We start from the raw sequence: 23,007 nt of genomic DNA, 5'->3' as shown, positions 1-23,007 counted from the left end.
AAAATTTGAGAAAAAAAATCTTTATAATAAAAGACAGTAGGTAAACAGATTTACATCATCTACTAAAAACATATAAAGACCAGTGCTACAGACAGATCCATTGAACAATCATAATTCTTACAATATTAATCTTTAACAGGATAAGACACCAAATTTCTGGTTCCAAGCACATCAGAACACACAAATATTGTGTTAGGCCAACAGGAACTTTGATATCTATACATGAATATGTATCTGTGGAAGTCTCCTCTGACTTCTAGAATCCATTAAACCAGCTGCATGGTAGTTGTTCAAAGCAATGTGCTTGGCAGCTTTCACAAAGCAGAGTTTGAGTGCATTAAAGACATTTGCAAATATGCAAAATTGGATTAGGAATAAAAAGACAGCTGTTTGCTTTGCACATGAATGGGTATTCCTGTGACAGGGAAAGTGAGGAATCATTTTTTACCTGCTGGAGAAACAGTCTCATCCACAGAAAAGTCTGACTCTTGTCTCACAACAGCTTTCTTTGCAAAGACACCTTTGCTTTCACTTCCTTGTTTTCCTGCTTTCTCTTCTGCAGGAGACTGGATTTCCTTGCGAGTGCCTCCTTTCCCCTAAGAATAAAACAAAGGTACTAAAAGATTAAAACAAAATTTAATACCTGCAGAAACAAGCACGGAAAGAAGTCAGTCATCTGCACTTGACAAACATTTTTTTCTACAAATATCAAAACCTTTTATTGGTGAATAACTTCTTGATGTATTCATGTCTTAAGCTTTCATACAGTTAAGTTTATTTATTTTCTTGTATCCCTGAGCATAAAATTATTATACTGTAATGGTTTTATACACTGAATAAACTGTTTTATACACTGTAAAACTGTAGGAAACCCATTTTCCTACCTAAACAGTGCTACCAACCAGGGGAAATGACAGCCCTTTCAGAAAGAATGATCTTTATCCCTTCCCTCCAATACTTCTGTGAATCAGTTTTCTCTAAGAGGTGATGCCTCTGTCTTTGATCAGCTGGATCTAATGAAAAAGTGAACTAATCAACAACTGTCCCCTTGTCCCCTAACTTTTACCCACAAATGAAATCATTACTATCCATTATTTCAGTTACAGGTCCAGAAGAGGGGGTTTAAGCAGCTGAAGATCACACATCTGATATCAGGAAGTAACAGGTACTCACATTACAATGCACAAAGGAGCCTGTGCTGGGTTTCTCATCTCTTCCCTTCCCTGCTTTATCACCAGGATGCCTTTTTGGAGCACTGTCTGTGGCAGGACTGCCTGAAACAGTGTCATTCTCTGAGAAGGATTCATCTTCTGGTAACATGCAGAGGAGAGCTAAATTTTTCAGTCCTGAGAGCAAGAAAGTTGTAAAAGCTGTTGAGTGGCAAGATGGGCAAAAAGCAGAACTGAAACATTTTAAAAGAGAATTGCCAACTTCTCACACACTTCTTTTGAATATCAACTCCATCAAAAAGATGTTTCCAATCATGTTCATTTAATTATGTAGTTCCATTAAGTACTAATTCCATTAACAGTGATGAACAGGTGGTGACATCTTCCACCACAAAGATACCATAGGGATAGAGGTCTTAATTAATTTAAGAAAGTGTTAGAGATACCTGCCAACAGTGTTAATTATGAAAGGTTAATTAAATTTGTCTTATCTTTGAATCTTCTGACCACTCAAATATTTGTACAATAAAACTACATGTTACAAACAGGTTAAATAATGAGTATGCAAAAGTACTTGGTGGTGGTGGTGGTATTTCAACTGTGTTAGAGCTGCCCACAAAAACTACCAACAAGCTTATTTGAATTTTAGTCTGGAATTTTTGATACATTCAACATAGGTTGAATTTGTATCGCCCTGTTTTCTGTAGTAGCTCTTAGTACACAGAAATCCCCCTTTCCAGACAAACAGACATCATCCCCAGAAACTTCTCCTATCACAAATAAGGTTAAAAAATTCTTCCCAAGAGATACAGAGCAAAAAGCCTTTTCCTCCAAGTTATTTGCTGTCCTTCAGCTGTCACTACCACGTTACTAACAGAACATGAAGCTGTAAAGAGATCAGTCAATACAAGAGCCACGATGGAAAAAAAAACAACCAAAGAGTTGCCAAGTTGTCTTCAATATTTACAGAAGCACAAAATTAATTTTCTCAAGCTCTCCATTTTCCACGTTCTAGTGACCCTGAACGACACTTGTTCTACATTTGCTTTCTACATAAACAGTTATTCTCAGAGAAGTACACAGTGGCTTCCCTTTTCCTCTGGAAACTTTGGAGTGAGTAATGGCAGACTCCTCTGACACTTGCAGACCCCATTGTTTGGGAGCAGCAGGGGCTGACTCACCCTTTCCGTGCTGCGCTTTCATCAAGCAGTCCCCGATGAGCTGGATGCACTGATGCTGCAGAACTCGGGCATGGCTGAGGACCTGGGAATCCAGCTTCTCTCCTTCCACTTCCTCCCCATTTGCCAGATCTGCACTGTAGAGGGTCAGGGCTGCAAACAACAGCCAGGAGTAGTTGTGGACGTAGGGCTGGATGAGGCGCTGCCGGTCGCTGATCCGGATGGTCACCATGGGATACACGGTGATGCTGTGGGTGGGCAGGTGGCTGCAGGGAGAAGGGACAGCAGTTAGAAATGCAGCTGTTTTCCTGCTAACCAGTGTAGTCAGTAACACACAACACCTTTACAGGAAACCTTTAAGACCCAACACATTTCCAGAGGCTCCAACTGTGGGCCTGTTTTTTAGGATCTTTGGTGCCAAGCACTGAAAACTGTTATCTACACACAGCAGTGTTCAATTCTTCTATCCTGTCATACAGGGCTGGTAACTCTCCTCCTGCAGCTTTCACAGCCATGGCCAGAAAAGAATTCCTACCAAGTTACTTCAAAGGTTGAGGCAGGTTTTCAAACCACAGAGATTTTTGCTGGACTGGTCCTGTATTTGCCACATTTCCCCAAAGGACACCAAGGAAATGTTCTGACGTCAGGCACAGCCTTGCAGGAAGCCCCATGAGAAGGACTGATTGTACTTTGATGCTAATTATCTTTTTCTGCCAAGTGTGGGGGGAGAAGAAAATGACATATTTAATACCTGTCAGAGTATTTCTTTGCGTGGTAGCACCCATAGCAAAGGTCAAAGTCATCACACACATTGCAGTTCATTCTCCGACCTATGATAACTCCTTGGCAGTGATCACAGGCATATTCCATGTTAACCATTTCGTGGTCATCCTCATGGCCTTCAGGTTTAACTCCACCTGTAAGGAAAGATCACCCTGTAAAACCTTTTTGATACAGGATCTTTTCCTGATTCAGATTAGGAAAAGAAAAGTTCAGCATTTCTGAAGTTCCCCAGGAAAAAAGCGTTTGACTTTATGTCATGTATAATTCATATTTTGCCTCCGAGCACAGGGTTCTGAGGGGTTATTCAGTGGCTCTCACCCAGGAAGCAGGTTTTACACAGGTCCATGTCGTTGCACTGCAGGCAGCGGTACCGGTGCCACGGCGCGATTTCGTCACAGCCGTCACAGGATATGTCCACGTTCAGCAGGTCACAGTAACGAGCCACAAACATGTGCATCTAGAGCAAGACATGGACACAGCTTGCTTGAGGATTATTTTCTGACTTTGAGAAAGCCTGTTTTAGAAAGCAGAACACTCCCCCTGCTAAAAATGGACGGGGATCTTTTAATCACTTTTTTGAAAGTCTACAGGGAGCCAGAGATCCAACTCATGAAAATTCAGTTTAAGCCAGATTCCTTTAGGCTTTTGAAGGTCTCCTATCTAACCCTTCTGCAGATAAATAAACAAAACATGAGGTCACCTTTCTCTGCTTGTCTGGGTCAGCTTGAGCTATCTTTTCATACCAGGTCTCAAACATTACATCCTGACATTCATCCATCCATTCACAGTTTTGCTTGTAGTCTGCAATTTCATCTTCTTCACTCCACTGACTAAAAGAAAAGCAAGCTTAAAATTAAGTCTGAATGCAATCAGGTTTCCCTTTAATAAAAATTTCCTTTTTTTTTTTTAAAGAACCAAGTGTTATAACATGGTAATAAAAACAGAACAGTGAGAACTCCCATTCACCTGGTTAATAAATGACCACATAGACAGCAGCTTCTTGCCTGTGACACATTCTTAAATACATATGGAGATCAGAAAAATCAGAAAAATCTAAACTTATAACACGTTTGAAATGCTGGCAGGTCAGATGAGACATTTAAAAGCTTTTTGACCTTCCCATTTGCCCATGTGTAAGAAGTACAATCAATACAAAACTGCAACATGAAGGTGTTAAAAACATTTATCAAGGGAAGAACCAGCATTATCTACCTCCTGCTACACTGCTGAACAAGTGAAGTGCTCCAGCAGCAATCAGGTTAAAGATAAAAGTTTGATAAGTTTCTGCACTGGCAAGGTTGCAAAAGAATTCAAATACTTCAGTTAAGCCTTTGGATACTGGCCAAAATTATGCCATACTTGTTAATAGTAGTTTTACTGCTTGTTCCAGCACAAAGTTCAGGAGCCTTTCTGGGTAAAATGGTATCAATATTTAGTACCATGTGAACCCTGCATCCTTCCTGACTCACCAAATGACACTGTCATGGATACTTATGTTCTCCTGTGATGTTGTCATGAGGAGATGTGGCAACTGAATCTCAACAAAGAAGGAAAGATCACTTGGCTCCCAGCTCATATCCAGGAGGTGAAGGAGAGCTGTCTGCACACAGGATAAGGCAGGAAGCAATGACCTAAATAAAAGCAAAAGATAATAAAACACGACCTAAAGTTGAAATGGTGTCTGGGGAGTAGGGTAGACACCTATACACTGATTTTCAGGCTTTACTCTGCATTAAAATGAATAACTCAGGTTTATCAGTGTATTAGCTTACACAATTTAGCAGGCATAGACTATGGAATTCGAAATAAAGGTGGTGTCTTTATGGATTCACTTAAGATGGAGCTTATGCTATTGCCCCAGCATTAGCAAGAGGGTTTGTCTCTTCTCTGCAGTACATTTTGGAGGAATTTTTTCTCTTAGAAAACTTTGCCATCTTCAGTCAAAACTGAAGAAAGGACTTGAGAGTTACTGGCAGAGAGACTGACATTTAGAGTCACAAAATTCTCATTTCTTTAGGACACACAGCTAGAAATCCCCAAAATGCTAACCAGAATGCTACAAAACATGAGTTTTAACATTAAAGCATGGCTGCAGAATTGCCATATTTATCGTGGCATCACTCTTGCCCAAGTATTCCACAATAAATTTGCTATTTCCAGTATTTTACTACCAAGCTTTAGAAACACATCGTGGAATTAGAACTACAAAATGCAATAATTCAAGTTTTTAACATTGATAAATTTATTGTGGTTTCCTGCATAGTAGTAATAACATGCCAACTTGGCTATTTTGATCACAAGATCCTTATTTAGTTCTGTAAATAATGCAAAGTACAGTTTGATTAAGTCAAAATTAATTAAGGCATTAAACAACAAATAACAAATGATAAGGGAAGAGGTGTGGAGGAACAGTGAATAAAAATCACAGACATAAGGCAAGAATTGTACTGTACCTGTCATTAATAGCACTAAATCCCTTCACAGAATTAACCAGGAATAAAACAAGTTGATAGTAGGACTCCCGAATCTCTTTGTGTAGCTCAGCACCACAACCTTCCAAGTTTCCAAAATAGCTGGAAATCAAAGAGTCAGTTTAGTAATCTAGAATTCATTGTTATATTTTAGGTAGGATGGTTTGTAAATATTTTACAAACAGGCTATTTTTAAACCCCTCCCCAAAAGTGGGAAGAATGTTGTGTTTTTTTAAAATGCAGTCTGGTAGTTTCAAACAAAAATAAAAGAATCCTGTACCAGAAATCAGAAGGAACTCGTGGCACTAATGATAGAACATTCCTTCGAATTAAAAAGGTCCTTTACAAAAATCTAATCAAGATCTTAAAGGAAGTCAGTGCACAAGATGACCATGGAGAGCTCCTGACAAGGGAGAAGCCAAGTGACAGAGTTGACACACCACAGAAATGAGACCTAAATTTATGAACCAGAGCAGCACAGTATTGGCTCCTGATCTGAGACAGGGCTTTCTAGTTGTACACAAAATTTGGAAAAAAAAAAAAATCCAAATTGTCTTTCTTCACTTAGAACAACAACTGCACAACCATATAATTGATATGATCTCCTTTGGCTCTTTTCCCTGGGTGTGGGAGCATGTCCAGGAACTGGTGCCAAGCCAACAGCACTGCAGACCTTGGCTTGACATCCATCCCTTTGGCCTCTGGCACACGAATGGAATATGCCACCCCACAAAAAAACTGGTCTGGTACAGGTGTCACAGCCAAAGTTATGAAAATTCATGAAAAAGCAAATGTTACAGTGTGCACCAATCTTGGATGTCATTCTGCCAGATACTCTGTAAATCAAGATGACACCTAAAGTTCACCAAAATTATAAAGATGCAATGTTACCTAAGTAATTACAAGTTAAATTAGTTGGATCACTACAGTTTTCTCTTAGATGACACAGAAACCAATCTAGAACCAGAGAGGAACTATAACTACAGCAATAAGTGAAGACTTCAGTCTTTTTGAGTCTATTGTGACCCAGTTGGGACTGTAAAGATGTTTCTGGGTGACTCAAACACATGATACCTTCTGGCATGAACAGCTGTGCAACCAAGTCCCACTTGAAAATAATAATAAATTTTCTTTTTTTAACTGAAGCACACAAGATATGCACAGCAGCCTGAAAACTAAACCTCAAGTCATATTTTTATTATCCACATGTGTTGAAAAGCAATAACTTTCTACTGTTTTCAATATACATGAACTGGGGGAGCACAAGGACTAAGACATTAAGTCACATGGTTGAGATTTATCCAAATAACGACCTACTTTGTGAAATCTTTCTGGCAGGCCAGAAGTTCCAGGAGGAAGAGCACACAGGGAGGGTGAAAGCAGTGTGGCTGCCCAAGAGAGTTGAGGCACTGGCGGATTGTCTTGAGCACTTCCATGATACTCTGCCCTTGGGATTTTCTCAAAGCAAGAACCTTTAAAACACTAAGAGCAAAAAACAAAACAAAACAAAACAAAACAAAACAATGAAAACTTCAAAATAAATAAATCCCAATTCAAGAAGCCTTTGACTAATCACACAAGAGCTTTGTATCTAAATTTTCAGTTCTGTTTCAGCAGTTGGGTGACTGACAGAGCTCCAAACAGAATCCAGCAATTCCTGCACCACCCCATGTTTTAGAGCCCAAACCAGACAAGCTGAGAACAGGAAATCTCTCTTCTGATTAACATTTTCAGAATACCAGGTAACTTGAGATGGAACCACTTTCTGTGTGGTATCAAGGATTGGTAACAGTGATACACCATGTCTTTGCTGCTTGTAGATAAAACACAAAATGCCCCTGCAAACAAATCTCAGGAAGCAAGACAATAAATTGCCAAATAATTGTTTTTTACATTCTGTTCTACATGACAGAAGCAAATGAAATGAAATAGGACTCTCTGAGCCACTACCCGGTCATGAATAGCTGAAGTCTGATACCTAAGTCTGACAACTATTCATATGTAAAATATTTTTCAATACTGTCTTGATGCTAAAATATGTTTTATTCCTCCTGAAGAGGTGTGAAGATGAGCTTCTGTATTTTATAATGGGCAACATTTTCAATTTGCTTACCTCTCATGTGAAAGGGACTGATCCTTTATAAAGTCTAAAATGTTCTTCAAAATAGGGTATTTTTCCTTTACAGTAGGCACAGGTCTTGGCTCCTCCATGGACCTGAAGGACAGGAGCCTCAGCCTTCCCCTGCTCAGCTGAGACTTCCTTGTAGGGGTGGAAGGAGGTGATGACACATCTTCTTGCTGGGAACCTGCATTTTCAACAGGTTTACTATGAAAGGCAGGTGCTGCTTCTGTTGGGAGGGGGTCTGGAACTTGTTTAATCTTCAGCTCAGACTGTGATGTTTGGTCCCCCTCTTTTGAAACAGGGTGAGTTCCTGCACTGGGTGAATGTGCTGCCTGGAAGTCCATGTCCACAACTGAACCTTCTCTTTGGCATTTATCACTGACAGGCTGCTGGGGGTCATCAATGTCTTGGGCTTCCAAACTGTCTGAAGCAGAATCTTTCGTCTTTGCTCTTACAGGCAAAAAGTTCAGTAACAGAAGGCTCTTCTGCATGCAGAGTTTTGCTGCAGCACAAAACCAGTAAGAGTTAAAACCATGACAATTGAACAGCAAACTTGCTGTCTTCTGCTAAGAAAGTGATTTATCTTATTTCCTCTGAGCCAAGACAGCCAGAAAATACTGGTTTCCTTATTATATTGATCATGAAACACCATCAGTTGGGCAAGTTTATATTTGCAAATCTGAATAATCCCACTGAACCATATGAAGTACACAGCAGTTAATGAGAATACATTTTATTCTAATAACCATCAGCTGCTATTCTAACATCAGCTCACTGTGGTAAGAAGTATCTACAAAAATAGATGAACATAAGTTCAGAACCAGATGACCCAAGTGAGAGGTCACTCCCTGCAGAATTTCCTCACATTCCATTTTCTGCAAAGAACAGCAGAGAACAATTCATGCAATGAATTGCAATGACAGTTCATGCAATGTGCACTGGGTTATCTCTTAAGGTATTAAAAAGTAACCCCACTTGCCAACTTACCCTTTACATCAAAAATAATGTCTTAAGATTTACAAGGCAATGCTTTAGTAAACTCCCTGGAGTGCTTATACATTTGGAAAGGCAACACTCACCAAGAGTTTCTGGGTTCACCTCACTTGCTTCCGTGTTCTGCTTCTCCTCAGTATCATTTCCCCTCCCCATCAGGGATTTCTGCTTCATTTCCAACTGTAGACAGGATGTTAAAACAGTTAAAATATGATCCCCCCTGTGCATCTCTACAGCAGGCAGGATGAAGAGTGTATTGCTCTAAAGGAATTTAACCTCAAGAACAGATGACAGTGGTTACTGTTCCCCACTGCAGTGCAAACCACCCAGAGGCTCCAAGAGCAGCACCTCAACTGTCAGAGATGCTCCAGGTTTGTAGGCTGAGAGCATTCCCTGTCTTGTGACTGGATGTGCATCAGCACTCCAAGGAAAAACAGGCTTCTCCCTTACCCCCACGCTCAGGAAAAGATATATATCCATATATCTATATATTTAGTCATGAGATAAGGTTCTCCAAAAACATGTCATCTCACTGGTGAGCTCTGTCAGATGCAATGGGTGAAGGCAATTACTCATCCTAACATGCATCTGCACTCACTGCAACTCCAGGATAACAAGCTGCCAGGAATTCTTAGGCAGGAAAGGGAGAAGCTCACAAGATACTAGAATGATGTTTAAGACAGATTTCTTTTTATTCTATACCTCAAAAGAGCTCCAACTGCAATGTAAGAATCTTCCTAATTAACAACACACATTCTTACTGAAAAATATCACAAATTTAACTGATTGAGTCAAATTCAGTCCTAAATACTCAACAATGGCACATCTGGGGCAGAGGGAAGGTGGGGGGGAGTGTAAAACTACATTTAAACATTTAAGTTCAAAGCTTAAAAGTAAATATATGTTCTTCCTAAGTGAAAACAGTTGACTTAGAATCACTGAAGGAAGAGATTGTTCCACCCTACTCCTTAACATTGCATTGTAAAATATTAAGGTAAATGACATTCATAGATATCCCCCTGAGTGATCTTACCATCCATATTCTAATGGAATCAGCCAGGGAATATACTTGTGCAAACTCATCACACAAAGGCACCTTGCCTCCACTGTTGACTGGAAATGAGAGAAAGAAGAGTCCTGTTTATTTACAGCTCTGTTTTTATACAACTACTTCACTAAAATTATGCTACAGCTCTCCCCTCATCTCTTAGTCAATGCTTGGAATTATGCCTGTAAGAAAAACAGGGAATAAAACCTGCCAACTTCCATATGTCTTAAATACATAAACTGCACCTTGACAGAGTTATTTACAAAGTTAAATTACGAGTATCTTCCTCACCTCTCCCCAAAACTGACGCCTGAAGTCATGGAAAATAAAAACCCCTCCCTATACACACAAATATCACTGATGCAAACAGAAATCAGAATAATCAAGAAATGCTTAGTATTAACTTAAAGCTCTATAGATGTATTTGTTTCCTCTATTGCTTTATGCCTTATTGAATTTCTGGAATGGACCTTCAAGATCAATTTACAAAAATTAAAAACCTGCCAAAACAGTGTCCAAGCAAACTGGCCTGACAATGACTATGGAGAAAAAGACATTCCTACTCAGTCTTCCTTTTGCATTTCCCCCTTTTTTTACTTTTTGTTTCCTTTCTCCTTTTCAGGGTGACTCGTCCCTATGTCACATGGCAGAGGGGAACAGGGGCCTGAAATGACTCTGCCCCAGCACAACCTGACATAACAGTGGGCTGGATTTCTCAAGCACTCACTAATAATTTCCTGTGCTACCCCAGTTTTCAATCTCACTCAGAAAATTAGCCCAGTTGTCAGACACAGACAGGATGACTAAAGGCAGTAACCACGTTAGTCATCGAGTCAGTCTCTGTGTCAGTCATTTTCAGTCGTAACTTTATAGCTCAGAAAAAAAGCTCAATCATTCTGTGACCCTATGAAAATGTAAGATGTTTGGTGTCAAAATTAGGACAGAAAGTGAAAGCCTAAAATGAAACCCTTCAAAACCAAGCAACATCTTATTATCCGATACTTCAAATAATCCAAATACTTCCAATAAACTCAAGGGAAGGATGATCTGAGTTAAAAAGTTGCCCATTTTACCTCCTGAAAAGTTGTGATACAAAGGATATTATACAAATTAAAAGCAAAACACTGCTTTTTATTTAAAAAGAAAATTTAAATATGCATTTTGAGGACACCAAGGTTAGTTTCCAAAGTATATTTCAGAGGTCATTCACACCTCCTCCAACCCCAGCAGTTAATAACATATATAAGTTGTTGGATTTTTAGAAGAGATACAATAAGAGTGGAAAATGATCCAAGAACCTCTAATAATTGGGAGCCTCCCTGTTCTGAATTAAAGCCCCAGACAAAATCACTACTCTCTTTATGTATAGCTCTATAGGATTAGTGGCTTCTGATGGTTATTAATATTTTGCCAGTGTTCCAAAGACAAAAGTATATATAAATAAAAAATAAACACTCAAGAGAAGGCTTATCCAGTCTACCTAAGTGATACCTTTATACAGAACATCTTTTTTAAAACTGGTCCCACTAAACTGATTTTTAAAGGTTATGAACTGAGCTGTAAGAGAGCCTTTTACAAACTTTTAAGTCTTCATTATTAAGATAATCTAATAATATTAGAGTTACCATATTTTTGAAGCTTCTCAAATAAATCTGGAGTGAGATACACCAAAGCAGCAAATGTTGAGTTCACAGCTTGATCAATAGTAGAACCAGCAACTATATCTGTCTTTGGGGTCTGTTTTTTACATGCCTGTGTAAGTCCTTTGAAAAGTTCAGATTTTTGCCCACTGAAGTCCTGGGCAGGATCTGATTTTGCAAAGTCGATAAGAAAGTTACGGCCGACGTCATGGGGAGAGCTCCGAGCCTGCAAAGGGTGGCAGAAAACATGGATTTTAATATTATTAATAACATATTAACATTATCTGAAAAACCTGTTGCAGCTCCTTTGGTATAATTAAGTCAACTTGCAGCTTATCCAGAGCAGTTGAACAAACTGATCTAACGAAAGATGTCCCTGCACAAGGTGGGCAGTGAATTAGATGATCTCTGAAGGTCCCTCCAAACCATTTTATACAATCATAGAATAGAATCACAGACTGCTTTGAGTTGGAAGGGATCTTAAAGCTCATCCCTGCCATGGGCAGGGTCACCTTCCACTAGACCAGGTTGCTCCAAGCCCCATCCAGCCTGGCTGGATTTATTAGTTTCCATTTTCATAGAACAAAGGGCTCAGAACAGTTCCTTCCCTCCTTGATGTTTGAATTAAACAGCACAAGTGATGACAACTTTAGCACAGCAGCATAACCTTGAGGGCATAAGAACTCCATAAATCCAAACAAATGTGGGTGATGCCCAGGGATTCCATGCCAGTGGAACAAAAGCAGGGGGCAAGTACCTCTTTTTTCTCCTGGTGCTTGGTACTGCTCTGCCTGGCTCCCGGTGCTGCCTCAGGACACATCTGATGCCTGAAGACAGGTTTCCACAGAGGGGAATTAAGAACTGATGTTACTTTCAAAGGAGGCAAGTCTGCTTCGCTACCTAGTTCTGCAAGAAAATCAAAACAGACGCTTCAGTTACCAAAGATTTTTCTTCAGTTTTACAGTTTAATGAAAATAATAAATATTAAACATCCAATAGGGGGGGGAAAAACCCAAAAAGTTAATGCAAGTAGACTAAACAAGTAATTTAACAATGTTCTCTGTTTCTCCAACGTGGTACAGAAAAGTGATATATCTTTTCTTTAATGGCAGCATCAATATCTTATCTTATAGTGACAAGGTTACATTATGGAAGGACTTTAAATAAAACATTTTTGCTGTTCCTATAACTATAGAAATTCCCCAATTTGCGAGAGAGTTTAAAAGCTTTTTCTCTTACTAAAGACATAATAATTTGCTATATGTGAGCATGCTTATATTAAGAAAGGAATAAAATATTCTATAAGAACATTTCAATTAGTTCCCTAAATTCACAGGCAAGTAGCTGCCTAATTCTACAAATACTGACCACCTGATGGCAGCAAGACCTCTTTAACCTTGTTAAATTTATCCAAAGTGGTGAATGGATTCTGATTTAGGAAGCTAGACAGAAGTGTTCTGGTTGTGAAGTTAAGGAATTTCTTTATTTACTTCATATTTTACTTATCTTCACTGGCCCAAAACCTAAGTGAACTTAACCACTGGAACTAACCAAACTTAATTTGTGAATTCAAATTTCGATCACTCTGAAACGTGAAACTTTTTAAAATCACTTGTGTTCTGTGCTGTGTTCTGTGTATTTTTTTCGGTTTGCTGGCTGCATGTTCACACCCCCCCAGCGTGGGGTGGGTCACAGCACTAGGGAACAATTTTAAAAGGGAAAAAAAAGAACACATTACTCCATAAATATAACCCAGCTTAGCGTGTTCACTCCCAGGTGGCCACGTCTTCCACGAACTTGCAACGCGGCAAGTTGAGAGAAACACAAGAGGAACTCAGTTTTCACAGGGGGTTCTACACAGAACATCCCTGTGTTTCCTCTCTGCTGGAGCCCTGGGAGGCACTCACCTCGTTGGGATTTCAGGGCCATGCTTCGGGAAGCCAAGCGCCCCATCAGCCGGGAGACAAGAAGCTGTAAATCCAAGCCCCAAGACACGGCGACGTCGGGGAGCCCGTAAGCAGTGACGGAAAACTTGTAGCCCCACTCATTATTACTGCTGTCAGAGTGAAAGAGAAACTGCAGCCGTGGGCCAGCCTTAAAGGTCACTTTCTACAGAGCAACAAAACAGTCATTTTGCCAAATGTACATGACAGGAGAACGTTTCAGGGTAATGAATTCCCTTCAGCAACTCTGGGGTTTTCAGTACTATGTGCTGTCCATAACAGATCTAATTTCCCCCACTACCTCGATGAGAAACCCACAATACTAAGCAGGGAAAATTTCTATTCAATAGCTTAGTGAGACATTTTATAGATGACTGAGCTTTAGAGCCACAAAACAAGAGAGCAGCGTCCCATCTGAGTAGGTCTCACTTCCCCACAGGAAGGGCCACGCTTGTCTCATGATGTAAAAACTTGTGAGGGCAGAGTAAGTTTTACCCATGTAGCTACTGGCAGTTAAACATGATTATTCCTTTTCATTTTAACTGACTGCCCTTTTGATAACAGCAGCAAAGAGGGATTCTTTACTCATTCACTCCTTTTCTTTGCAGCATTTCGGACTTTCTTCCTCACCTCCTGCCCTCCCACCTCTAAGAGGGAATAAACACACCCCCAAACAAAATCCCACATCCTTTTAGACAGTAGGTTTCCACAGGAATCATAAGGATTTCCTAAGATTGGATATATCACTTGGTTCAGAATTTTAAAGGTGCTCACCTTAGGCCACTTCTCAGTGCCAACCTTTGTATCGTAACGAGTTTTGGCCCCTCTGGCATCAGTAAACTCCAGGTAATCATACCTGTGAAAATTGCAATTCATTACTTCCTAATTTACTGCTTCAGTTTTGGAGGGAAAATGTTTGCTTTGGGATTTTCACAAGTGCAGCACCTCAGTGCACCCTGTCACATCTCTCTGAACCACACCTTCTACTGAGGAATTTGTTTCATGTTTCAGTGCAGTAGTCCCAGCAGACACTGTTTTCTGCAGAATATTCCCAGCCCTTCAGTAATAGGTGCCAAATCCAACATCTGGCAAACACCTTAAATAAGCAGTAGCCTGATATGTTACCAAGAGAAGCCAAGCCAATAGTTTTGCCTTAAGAGGGCAAAATAAACACCACAAGCACAAACTGTGGTGGTTACAGAACACATCAAGGCCAAAGGAAGCAAAATTCCCGTGAACAGCAGAGTACATTTGCCAGGAGAAGTGGCTTTCAGCACGAGGTCAGTCAAAACACACATTGTGTATTACCCTGGACAAGGAAATCAAAATGGCACGTTTGGAGTGCACATTGAAACAGGAATTGCCCCTCTGCAAAGAGATTCTGGAATCTAACCCAGCACGAGATTAAATTACCTCCTTTCAGTTTCACATTTTTCATCAAATTCCACCTCAAAGTAAGTTGCCCCATGGCACAGGAAGACTGAGACCTCATGGCAATTATTCTCATAATTATGAGGTGATTCCATAGTCCATGTTCTCAACACCACAGGCTGCTCCTGCTGCCAGCTTTCCATTTCCATCTGCACAACAAAAATGCATTCTCAGATACAAATCTAAAGCATTTTTAAAAATATTACCAAACTAGATGTTTATGTCTGTACTTGCAAGTTGCCAGATGCACAAACAAATGGCATTTAAAAGGCTACAGCACTGATTTACACTGAAACCAGTTCTAAAGACATCCTTGATAATCACAGTAAGGAAGCACTTCTAAAGCACATTCCATTCTACTGCAGGAGGAGACAGTCTCACCCAGAAGTGACTACAAGTCTCCAAAGATGACAAAAAGGAGTCTGGGTGACTAATGTAGATTTAAACATCTACACTACAGACATGCAGACTTTGTTTGCATCACCACAAGCGATGAAGCTAAAAATATTAAGCACAAGCTATTTTTAATTTATTTTCCTCTTCACCCTCAGAATCCCTCCTTCCCATCTACCTTCTAGGCTGCTCACTCCACTTGCACTTTGTGATCACTTTGCTCATCTTCCACATCATACAGATGTATTTCTAGTTCTTCACTCAACATTTCATCACACATCCCACGTTCTTAGAAGCTTTCCAGCTCTGTTCCAATGCTCACCCACACTATCACCCCAGTTTTCTATGTCTTTCTTGTAATTTTGCTTTTGTTTCACTGTGTTTAACAGTGCCTGTGTCTTCAGTTACCTTATGAGGTTCACTACAAAGGTTTTTCAGTGGTTCTATCAAAGTGCTGAATCCCTGTAGCAGAGTACAGTGTGGAATGTCTAAAGTGCAAAAATCCAACAGGAAGATGACCTAGGAGAAAACACAGATCTCATGAAAATGCCCAAAAAACACAGCCATGCCCCCCAGAAATAGGACAAAATCAGCTCACTTACCAGCTGACGAGTTGCCATGGCAAAGACAGAATTACTGATTTTTTCCACTATAGTTTTGCCACTATATTGTGATAAAAGTGACTGCAAAATCGTTCTGATGTTTGACAGGAACTGGCCCACATCTAAAGAGGAAAAAAAAAAAAAACCCTTAAGAGCCACCTCAAGGATTTGCTCCCACAACCCACTTTATCAAACATGAAATGCATGGGATGTGCACAAGGACAAAGCAGGAAAGGATCTGCTGCCCCAAGGCAGTGACACCCAACAGTTCAGAGAAGTTTTCTGTGATATTTCTATTGAGGAAACAAGTCATGTTTGTCAATGATAACACAGAAAAGATGAGTGATGAGTAATTTAATCAAACACTCCAAGATTGTTTCAACAACCTCAGTGTATCCAGTAGCCTCCCTGAACAGTTATTAAGCAACAAGTGAGGGTAGGAATTTTCTAGCTTTAGCCCTACTCCATTTTTAAATGCTTATTTAAACTGATTTATATACAAATAACTTTTTTATATACAAATAACTTATTTACATACAAATAACATTAACATTAAGTAATTTTATAAAAAATTACACCTCTGTTAAGTACTTGGCCCAGTTAATTATTCAATACTGAGCTGCTGCACTAAAAAAAAAAACTAATCCCCCTCAAAAAACCCAACAAAACCCCTTAAAAGTGTCCAGCTTCTTAAGCAAGTTCCTTTCTTCTTGCTATCCCACATATCTAGCAAAATATACATTATAAACCCAGGAGTTTATCCAAATAAGGGACACTTAAACTAAAACGTTCAAATAAAAGTCTGTAACTATTTGTAGTTTGGGGTTTTTTTCAGTATTTGACCCCCCAAACTCCCTGAAATGCTTTCTGGAGACTCTCCCAAGGTAAGATTACAGTTAAAACTCCAGGTTGCTCAATGTGCCTACAAATTACTTCCTAGAGAGATTAGAAGTGCTGTGACAGATATGAGTGTGCCTCAGGCAACCTCTGGTGATCCCTCATTACACTGCAATTTGCAAAATCACACTTTGAAGTCCTGTATTGCACCACAATTAATTCTGCACTCAACCCCAGCACTTACAGTTTTTAAGTATTTCTACTGCAAGATCCTTGGCTGAATTATCAGTGCCCTTGAGCTGCAGGTAGCACCAGGAGAGGAGGCTGCCCTGAACAGACCAGAATAAGGAAGCCAAGACTGTGCCACTCTCTTGCTGTGCAACATCCAGCATCATCATTTCACACTGAAAAATAAAGAAGAGCATTGAAGAATGTAAGAATGACACACAATATGTAGCTGTGTGTCAACTGTGATGGACATTCTCATCCCACTCACCCCAGAAAAAAAGATGAAATGCAAATGACAGGCAGTTTGTAACATGAAGCAACTGATGGGCTTTGTTTTGATATATCCCAATTTTAAATAGGAACAGCCACATATGAGTCACTCGACGTTCTCAGCACATTTTTTCTCCATATGTAAATGGCCCTCCTCCATTTCCCCCTCCCTCAGTGACATGGCCAATTCTATCCTCTCAAAATGGGATGATTACTTCTGTATCCGAGTGTCTCCCCGTGGAAAAATACCACAGCTTATACATTACCTACTCCACTATTACAGAATGTTAATGTTCAAAGGAAAACACTTCAGAGCTGGTTGGAAAACCTAATCCTACCAATGCACAGCCAGGAATAGCTGCATCCAGAAGGAGAGTTGGTTCCTTGGCACCCATCTCAGGCAGGCAGCTCGTGTTTGAAGGCATACAAAATCCATGACAAAGAAGCAGGAGCAGTGCAAAGACAGTTACCTCTCGTGCTGCCACCAGCAGAAGGGTGTCCATGACTGACAACACCTCACTTATGTCAAAATTTGCAGAAACTCCTTTCTCTGGTAATAATAAGAGCCCACCAGGATCTTGATCACTACAAGACAAAGATCTTCTTTACCAACCAACCACAAGGAGTTCCAAACCACAAATTTAGCTATTCTTCTGTGACAAATCTGGAGAGATCCTACTGTATAATTACTTGGAAAAAGCAAAAGTTTGTGTTCTGATGACTCCAGACGGATTAAATCAATAACAACCATCACCATGGGCAAACAATTACTTAAAAACCTGGAAGACAGCCTTGGAGAAGCCTAAGAGCAACACAGTGTGATTTCAGCACCAGCCTTGGCCAATGTTTTATAGTTATTCAGTTAATAAACATACTGAGGAGTAGCAGTATCTCCTTCCTACAGCAAAATCCCTTGAATATTTTTGAGAATTATTTTCCAGGGGAGTATCATATCTAAAAAGGATTATATACAAACTTATGAACAGATGTAGGCCATCAGACAAATATTTCCAATTTCAGGACCCCTTACCTGAAGTGGGTACACAAGGATCTGAAGGCAAGATGTACAGATTGCTTATGTTCTTGCTCTGTGATGTTTTTCTAGAAAAGGAAAAAGATTTATTTTTATGATATGTTCTGTTTCCCTCCTCTGTGAGAAAGAATTCTAATTTCTGCCTTCTACTGTTCATTTTTGGTAAGAAAGGCAGGGTTAGCTCCTCTATCTTTGGATAAGCTGCAGAGAGAGAGAAAGGGGAAAGGGTAAAAAGAGGCAAAGAAAAAAAAAGTAAGGTTTTTACTTGAATGGGACAAAGTATGCATTATTTGACAACAACAACTCAGATTTGTCCTCTTTTCTGCATAAAAGCAAGCAGGTTCTAAACAACCAATCTCTCATGTAATGGTTTACCATCATGGTGAAGAGCTGGTGTCTCCTGGTCTGCCTGTCGGGGAAAAACACTGCAGCTCCACTGAGTAGGGTGTTCTTAACTTCCTCTTTTAGCATTTTCATTGGCATGGAGTTACTGTCCCCCATATCCACCACTGCTCAGACAAAAAGGAAACAAAATTACAAGTTCTAATTAATACTAATAGAGGCATAACTGAATTCAAAATGTTAAGACTACACAGCTTCAAGTCCTTGCAATCCCATTATACCCACAGAAAAGGAGGGGAAACTTTTTAACTTCTAGCAAGAAAGATTTGTCTGAGAATATATTTATTCACTGAGTAAATTAGTTCTAGGAACATCATGACTTGAAAACCATCAAAGCTAATAAAGTTTCTAAGATGTGACAGATTCTATATGAACTGGTTTTTCTCCAGCTCACTTTGCATGAGACTATTCAAAATACACTTGAATAAAGAATGTGCCACCCTCCTTCCAACAAAATCTAATGTGTCATTCCCATTCTCTTCACTGGCTCCAGAACCTTCCTGTAAACCTTACAGACTCCTTGTGAGCTCATTTATATTTATATGAAATTTCAGAAATAAATGCATCCCTGTAACATTAAAGGGTCACATCCCCTGCTGGTTCAAGCAGGAGTTTTCTATTGCAGCTGTTTCCAGGCCACACATTGTCAGAAAAATCTATAAACCCCTTTCTTTGGGTCAAGGAAAGTTTCCCTGTGATAGACTTAAATTAGCACACACTGACCTGAAGGAGAAACAAAGGAACAGGAGCCAACTTGGCCTCTAGGAATAAATATCTTTTCCCAAATTTGAACAGACAAAACACTTAATATATATTGAATAAAAAATTACCTTCACACAAATGTCTATAAAGCTCTTCTGCAGCTTCTGTGTGACCAGCTGTTTTGCTCTGAGGAGTTTCTTGAGGTTTAGCAGTTTTATTGTCTCCAGTAAGTACAGAGAAGCAGCTCTGGAGAAGCTGCAACAGCAGTGTTTGAGCAAATATACATTCTTCCCTTGGGCTGTAAAAAAACAGAAAACAAACTGAAGCAAAAACTAGAAAAGAAGCTCTTTTGCACCAAATAAATTATGCTATGAAAGTCACCATCTCAGATGGATAAAAAACACTAAGTGGAGAGCACACAGCCATAGCTACCAGCTAAATTAATCTACAGTTCAAGCTTCCACATAACATTATAGTTAAAAGTCCATATGGTAGCAGTAGGAAAATGTTATTTATGTAAATGATGCAGATTAGGAAGAACAAACTGCTGTAACTAAACTAAGCATACTTTATTTATACACATGCACAGAGATCAGTGCCTCAGCAGACAGTAAAGAAGTGACTTACTTTTGGTGAAGTTTATTGTAAAAATTCCAGAACAGCTGCAAATCAAGGCCTGTGAAATCTAAAAATGACTTGTATTTTAATCCACTCTCCTTCTGCTGAACCTTAAAAAGGCAAAGAAAAGGCAGGATTGGAAAATTAACTCTATACAGAACACATTTTTAAAAAGTAAATCCCTGAGCACTGGGCTTAAAGCAGCCAGGTTTCCTATAGATTTGTAGCTACACTGAATTCCAGTGTAAGTTCTTTCATTGATATTTCAGTGTCTAAACGTGACAGTTCATGCTGAAACCTTCTCCTTCACAGAGCTCTCTCCTCTTTCCAGATGTCTGAGCTCCCATCCCTGTTCTCCACCACTAAAAGACTTTCCAGCCTCCAGCTCTCCCTCTAATTTGACTGAAAGTAAGAAACAGTCAAAATGAGATCGACTGCCCATGGTTCAGAATTGAAGCTGAAAAGGCCCAGACACATGTACTGAAAGAACAAAACATCATTTTGACACATATCCTCAGGGGTTGGGTACATCACCCTGACACCCAGCAGCACACACCAGTCACAGCTCTTCACTGTGTATGTATTATTTCAGATGAAAAGAGCAATGTTTTAATCTATGAAATCTTAGCTTCCTCTTTGTGCATTTTTCCAGATGTTTGCTGCAGAAACAGCTACACTAACAGATATGGGGCATCCTCCTGTTCCACCTACTTCATTGTAACCTCCTGCTGAAAAACACTTCTTCACTTCCTTCTGGACCCAAAGTGAGCACATTCTGTCACATTCAGTGAACATACACAGAATGCTATTTTTCAGAAACCATTTTTTTCTCCCCAACATGGTTTTCAACCATGGTTAAAAGCACCCAGACTTCTCTTTATCCATCTCCAGTTTCTGTTTGCACAGCCTTAATACTTTCAGCACGGGAAATACAGGCTTAAAACAACCCAAGAAGTAAAAATACCAGGTCCTGTGCCAGCTGCTGGATGAAATGAAGTGTCTTCAGGAGCAGAGTTGTGCCACAAACTGTGTCCTCATCAGTCCTCCTGCACTGCAGGCAGTTCATGCTCCTGCTGGGCTCATCCCGCATGGGCCGAAGGTACCCGAGAACACTCAGGCCCTGGACCCCCAGACGTTCTGCTGTGTCTTGTCTTGTGCACAAGAACTTTATCATCAAGTACTAGAAGGATAAAAACACAGCACAAGATTAGGGTTTGAAAGCTAGTACAAATATGGCTTTCAAAAGGCACATGTGAGGAGACTGCAAGTGGGGTTGGGGGGGCCAAGCATAGTCCCTGTCAGTCACTTCCAGAGGTTTAAAACACTAAGCTTGAGATTAGGCTAAGCTTGATCTCTCCCTGCTTCCAAAACAGTCACAGTGATGGGTCTGTGACCTCTAGAAGCAGTTGCAAGGTTAGTTAATTCATTATCAGTTCATTCACCCTGCAGGTGCTGTTCCTTGCCCTTATAGTATTTTTGTAGGGTAAAAAAAAACCTATTAGCTGCATTTAAAAGCAAGCAGAGGATCAATATGTAATATTGAAAACATGCTGTTATCAATCTGTCCTCAGTGAGGTGCAGAATGCAAAGCTGAAGGGAACAGCAAGCTCTGCCATCCCCATGTACCCAGTTACTCTGCAGCAGCAGGGATGGTGTCAGAAAAATTCCCAGCTGATCTGTAACTGTGCCACCACTTCTGCTAATTCCCACAGTTCTGGGGAACTACTACAGCAGGATCTGAAAAGCCACTTTCCCTCCTTAAGCACTAAAAATGAAAGCCCATCTTCTGCCATTCTTGAAACAAAGATCTCCTTCCCCAGGGAAATCAGTCTGACTGATGGAACTCCTCAGTAACTGTTTGCCCACTAAAACAAGGGAGAACCTGGCTCTGAAAGAACAAATGCTATGACTACACAGGAGATAATCTGTCTAGATACCAGAATAAAGCAACAATCATGTCACTCTTTTTAGAAATATTTCATCATGATAAAACCAGTAATTGCACATTCATGTCATTTTGCATTAAATTTGATCCTGAAGCACCACTTAATTACATATATATATGTGCATAGAGGGAAAAAGAAAATTCAGAGGAGGAAAATTCCATCATATAACTAGAAGGCCATTGGTTTTTTGCCCCTACCCAGCAGAGCTGTCCCTCACAAAAAGAATTAGGTTTATTTTTTATTTCAGTTGGCTTTAGGGCAAAGCACAGAGAGGAGCCCCTGCTCACTGTGACTGGGCCAAGGGGTTTGTGTGGTTCCTTACTTGGGAAATCCTGCATTGCTGCATTTTGACATCAACTTCATCCCATTCCTCTTCCACTTCAAACCAGCCAATAGGGTCATCATCTCCCAAATCATCACTTGAACAACTGCTTCTGTGTTCAAAAGAATTTAACACACTTTGTAAAGGAAAAGTTTATCAACTGCAAAGCTGTTGATATTCTACCAAAATATTTAGAGCATGTTATAGCTATAAAGATGAGAAGGGACAACAGAAAGTTTCACATACCCTAAACTATGACATTCAAGGTAAGAAAATTTAGGAAATTTTATTAGTCATGGTCCCTATCACCCCCTCACTCCTAAGCAACAGTTCTGAAAACTAATTTAATACAAGTTAATTAACATACAACCTTTCTAAAAATTTCTGTTACCAGTGATCAGCAGCTCAAGTAGAAAGTTGGTTCTGTTATATCCCTTTTAAAACAGGTCTCTAAATCAAGAGGCTGAGAACAACAGCTACACACACATTTCCTCAAATACACACACATTACACTGAGGCTCAGTAAAATCAGAGTAACAATTAAACGATGTGCCACTTTTAAGTCACTTGCAACAATCCTCAGGAGTTTCAGTGGCACTGCAAAAAGGTCAAACATAACTTTTATTTCCCATGCAATCATTAGAAACAGTCCACCCCCTACCTGTTTTTTAAGAATTGTTTGAACTCCCTCAGCTTCCATCTGTCGTAGCTCTCGAACCTTTTGAAATGTTCCTCGGCGTGGAACTTTTCTGAAGCCCCGTTGTAAGCAAAGACCAGCCCACACTGGGCCCCAATGGCACCTTTCCGGACCTGGAAGGGCAAATCCAGAGCAATGTGGTCAAGAGCTGACAACAAAAGGTGCTTCTTTCACAGAAA

At 39.9% G+C, this 23,007-nt stretch overlaps 1 protein-coding gene across 1 annotated transcript in view; it reads right to left on the bottom strand.

Annotated features, from left to right (window-relative positions):
- ZZEF1 (zinc finger ZZ-type and EF-hand domain containing 1) overlaps nt 1–23,007 on the bottom strand; it is a 54,031-nt gene that overhangs the window by 19,201 nt on the left and 11,823 nt on the right. The window contains exons 11-38 of the mRNA XM_029961252.1: nt 22,793–22,941; nt 22,132–22,243; nt 20,828–21,043; nt 19,873–19,973; nt 19,374–19,543; nt 18,517–18,650; nt 18,139–18,209; nt 17,579–17,693; nt 16,855–17,014; nt 15,774–15,895; nt 15,580–15,690; nt 14,761–14,927; nt 14,122–14,203; nt 13,312–13,513; nt 12,162–12,310; nt 11,390–11,630; nt 9,750–9,829; nt 8,803–8,896; nt 7,715–8,225; nt 6,919–7,083; nt 5,584–5,703; nt 4,600–4,761; nt 3,831–3,960; nt 3,449–3,587; nt 3,099–3,264; nt 2,351–2,613; nt 1,174–1,346; nt 449–596 (exon numbers count right to left, since the gene is read on the bottom strand). Of these exons, the coding sequence (XP_029817112.1) occupies nt 449–596; nt 1,174–1,346; nt 2,351–2,613; nt 3,099–3,264; nt 3,449–3,587; nt 3,831–3,960; nt 4,600–4,761; nt 5,584–5,703; nt 6,919–7,083; nt 7,715–8,225; nt 8,803–8,896; nt 9,750–9,829; nt 11,390–11,630; nt 12,162–12,310; nt 13,312–13,513; nt 14,122–14,203; nt 14,761–14,927; nt 15,580–15,690; nt 15,774–15,895; nt 16,855–17,014; nt 17,579–17,693; nt 18,139–18,209; nt 18,517–18,650; nt 19,374–19,543; nt 19,873–19,973; nt 20,828–21,043; nt 22,132–22,243; nt 22,793–22,941 (4,453 nt within the window). The remainder of the gene's footprint in view (nt 1–448; nt 597–1,173; nt 1,347–2,350; nt 2,614–3,098; nt 3,265–3,448; nt 3,588–3,830; nt 3,961–4,599; nt 4,762–5,583; nt 5,704–6,918; nt 7,084–7,714; nt 8,226–8,802; nt 8,897–9,749; nt 9,830–11,389; nt 11,631–12,161; nt 12,311–13,311; nt 13,514–14,121; nt 14,204–14,760; nt 14,928–15,579; nt 15,691–15,773; nt 15,896–16,854; nt 17,015–17,578; nt 17,694–18,138; nt 18,210–18,516; nt 18,651–19,373; nt 19,544–19,872; nt 19,974–20,827; nt 21,044–22,131; nt 22,244–22,792; nt 22,942–23,007) is intronic.

This window comes from Manacus vitellinus, unplaced genomic scaffold, assembly GCF_001715985.3.
Source record: "Manacus vitellinus isolate BGI_N305 unplaced genomic scaffold, ASM171598v3 scaffold_32_pilon, whole genome shotgun sequence".
Lineage (NCBI taxonomy): Eukaryota > Metazoa > Chordata > Aves > Passeriformes > Pipridae > Manacus > Manacus vitellinus.
The sequence above is the reverse complement of the archived record's forward strand: the minus strand, read 5'-3'. Positions and strand labels throughout refer to the sequence as shown.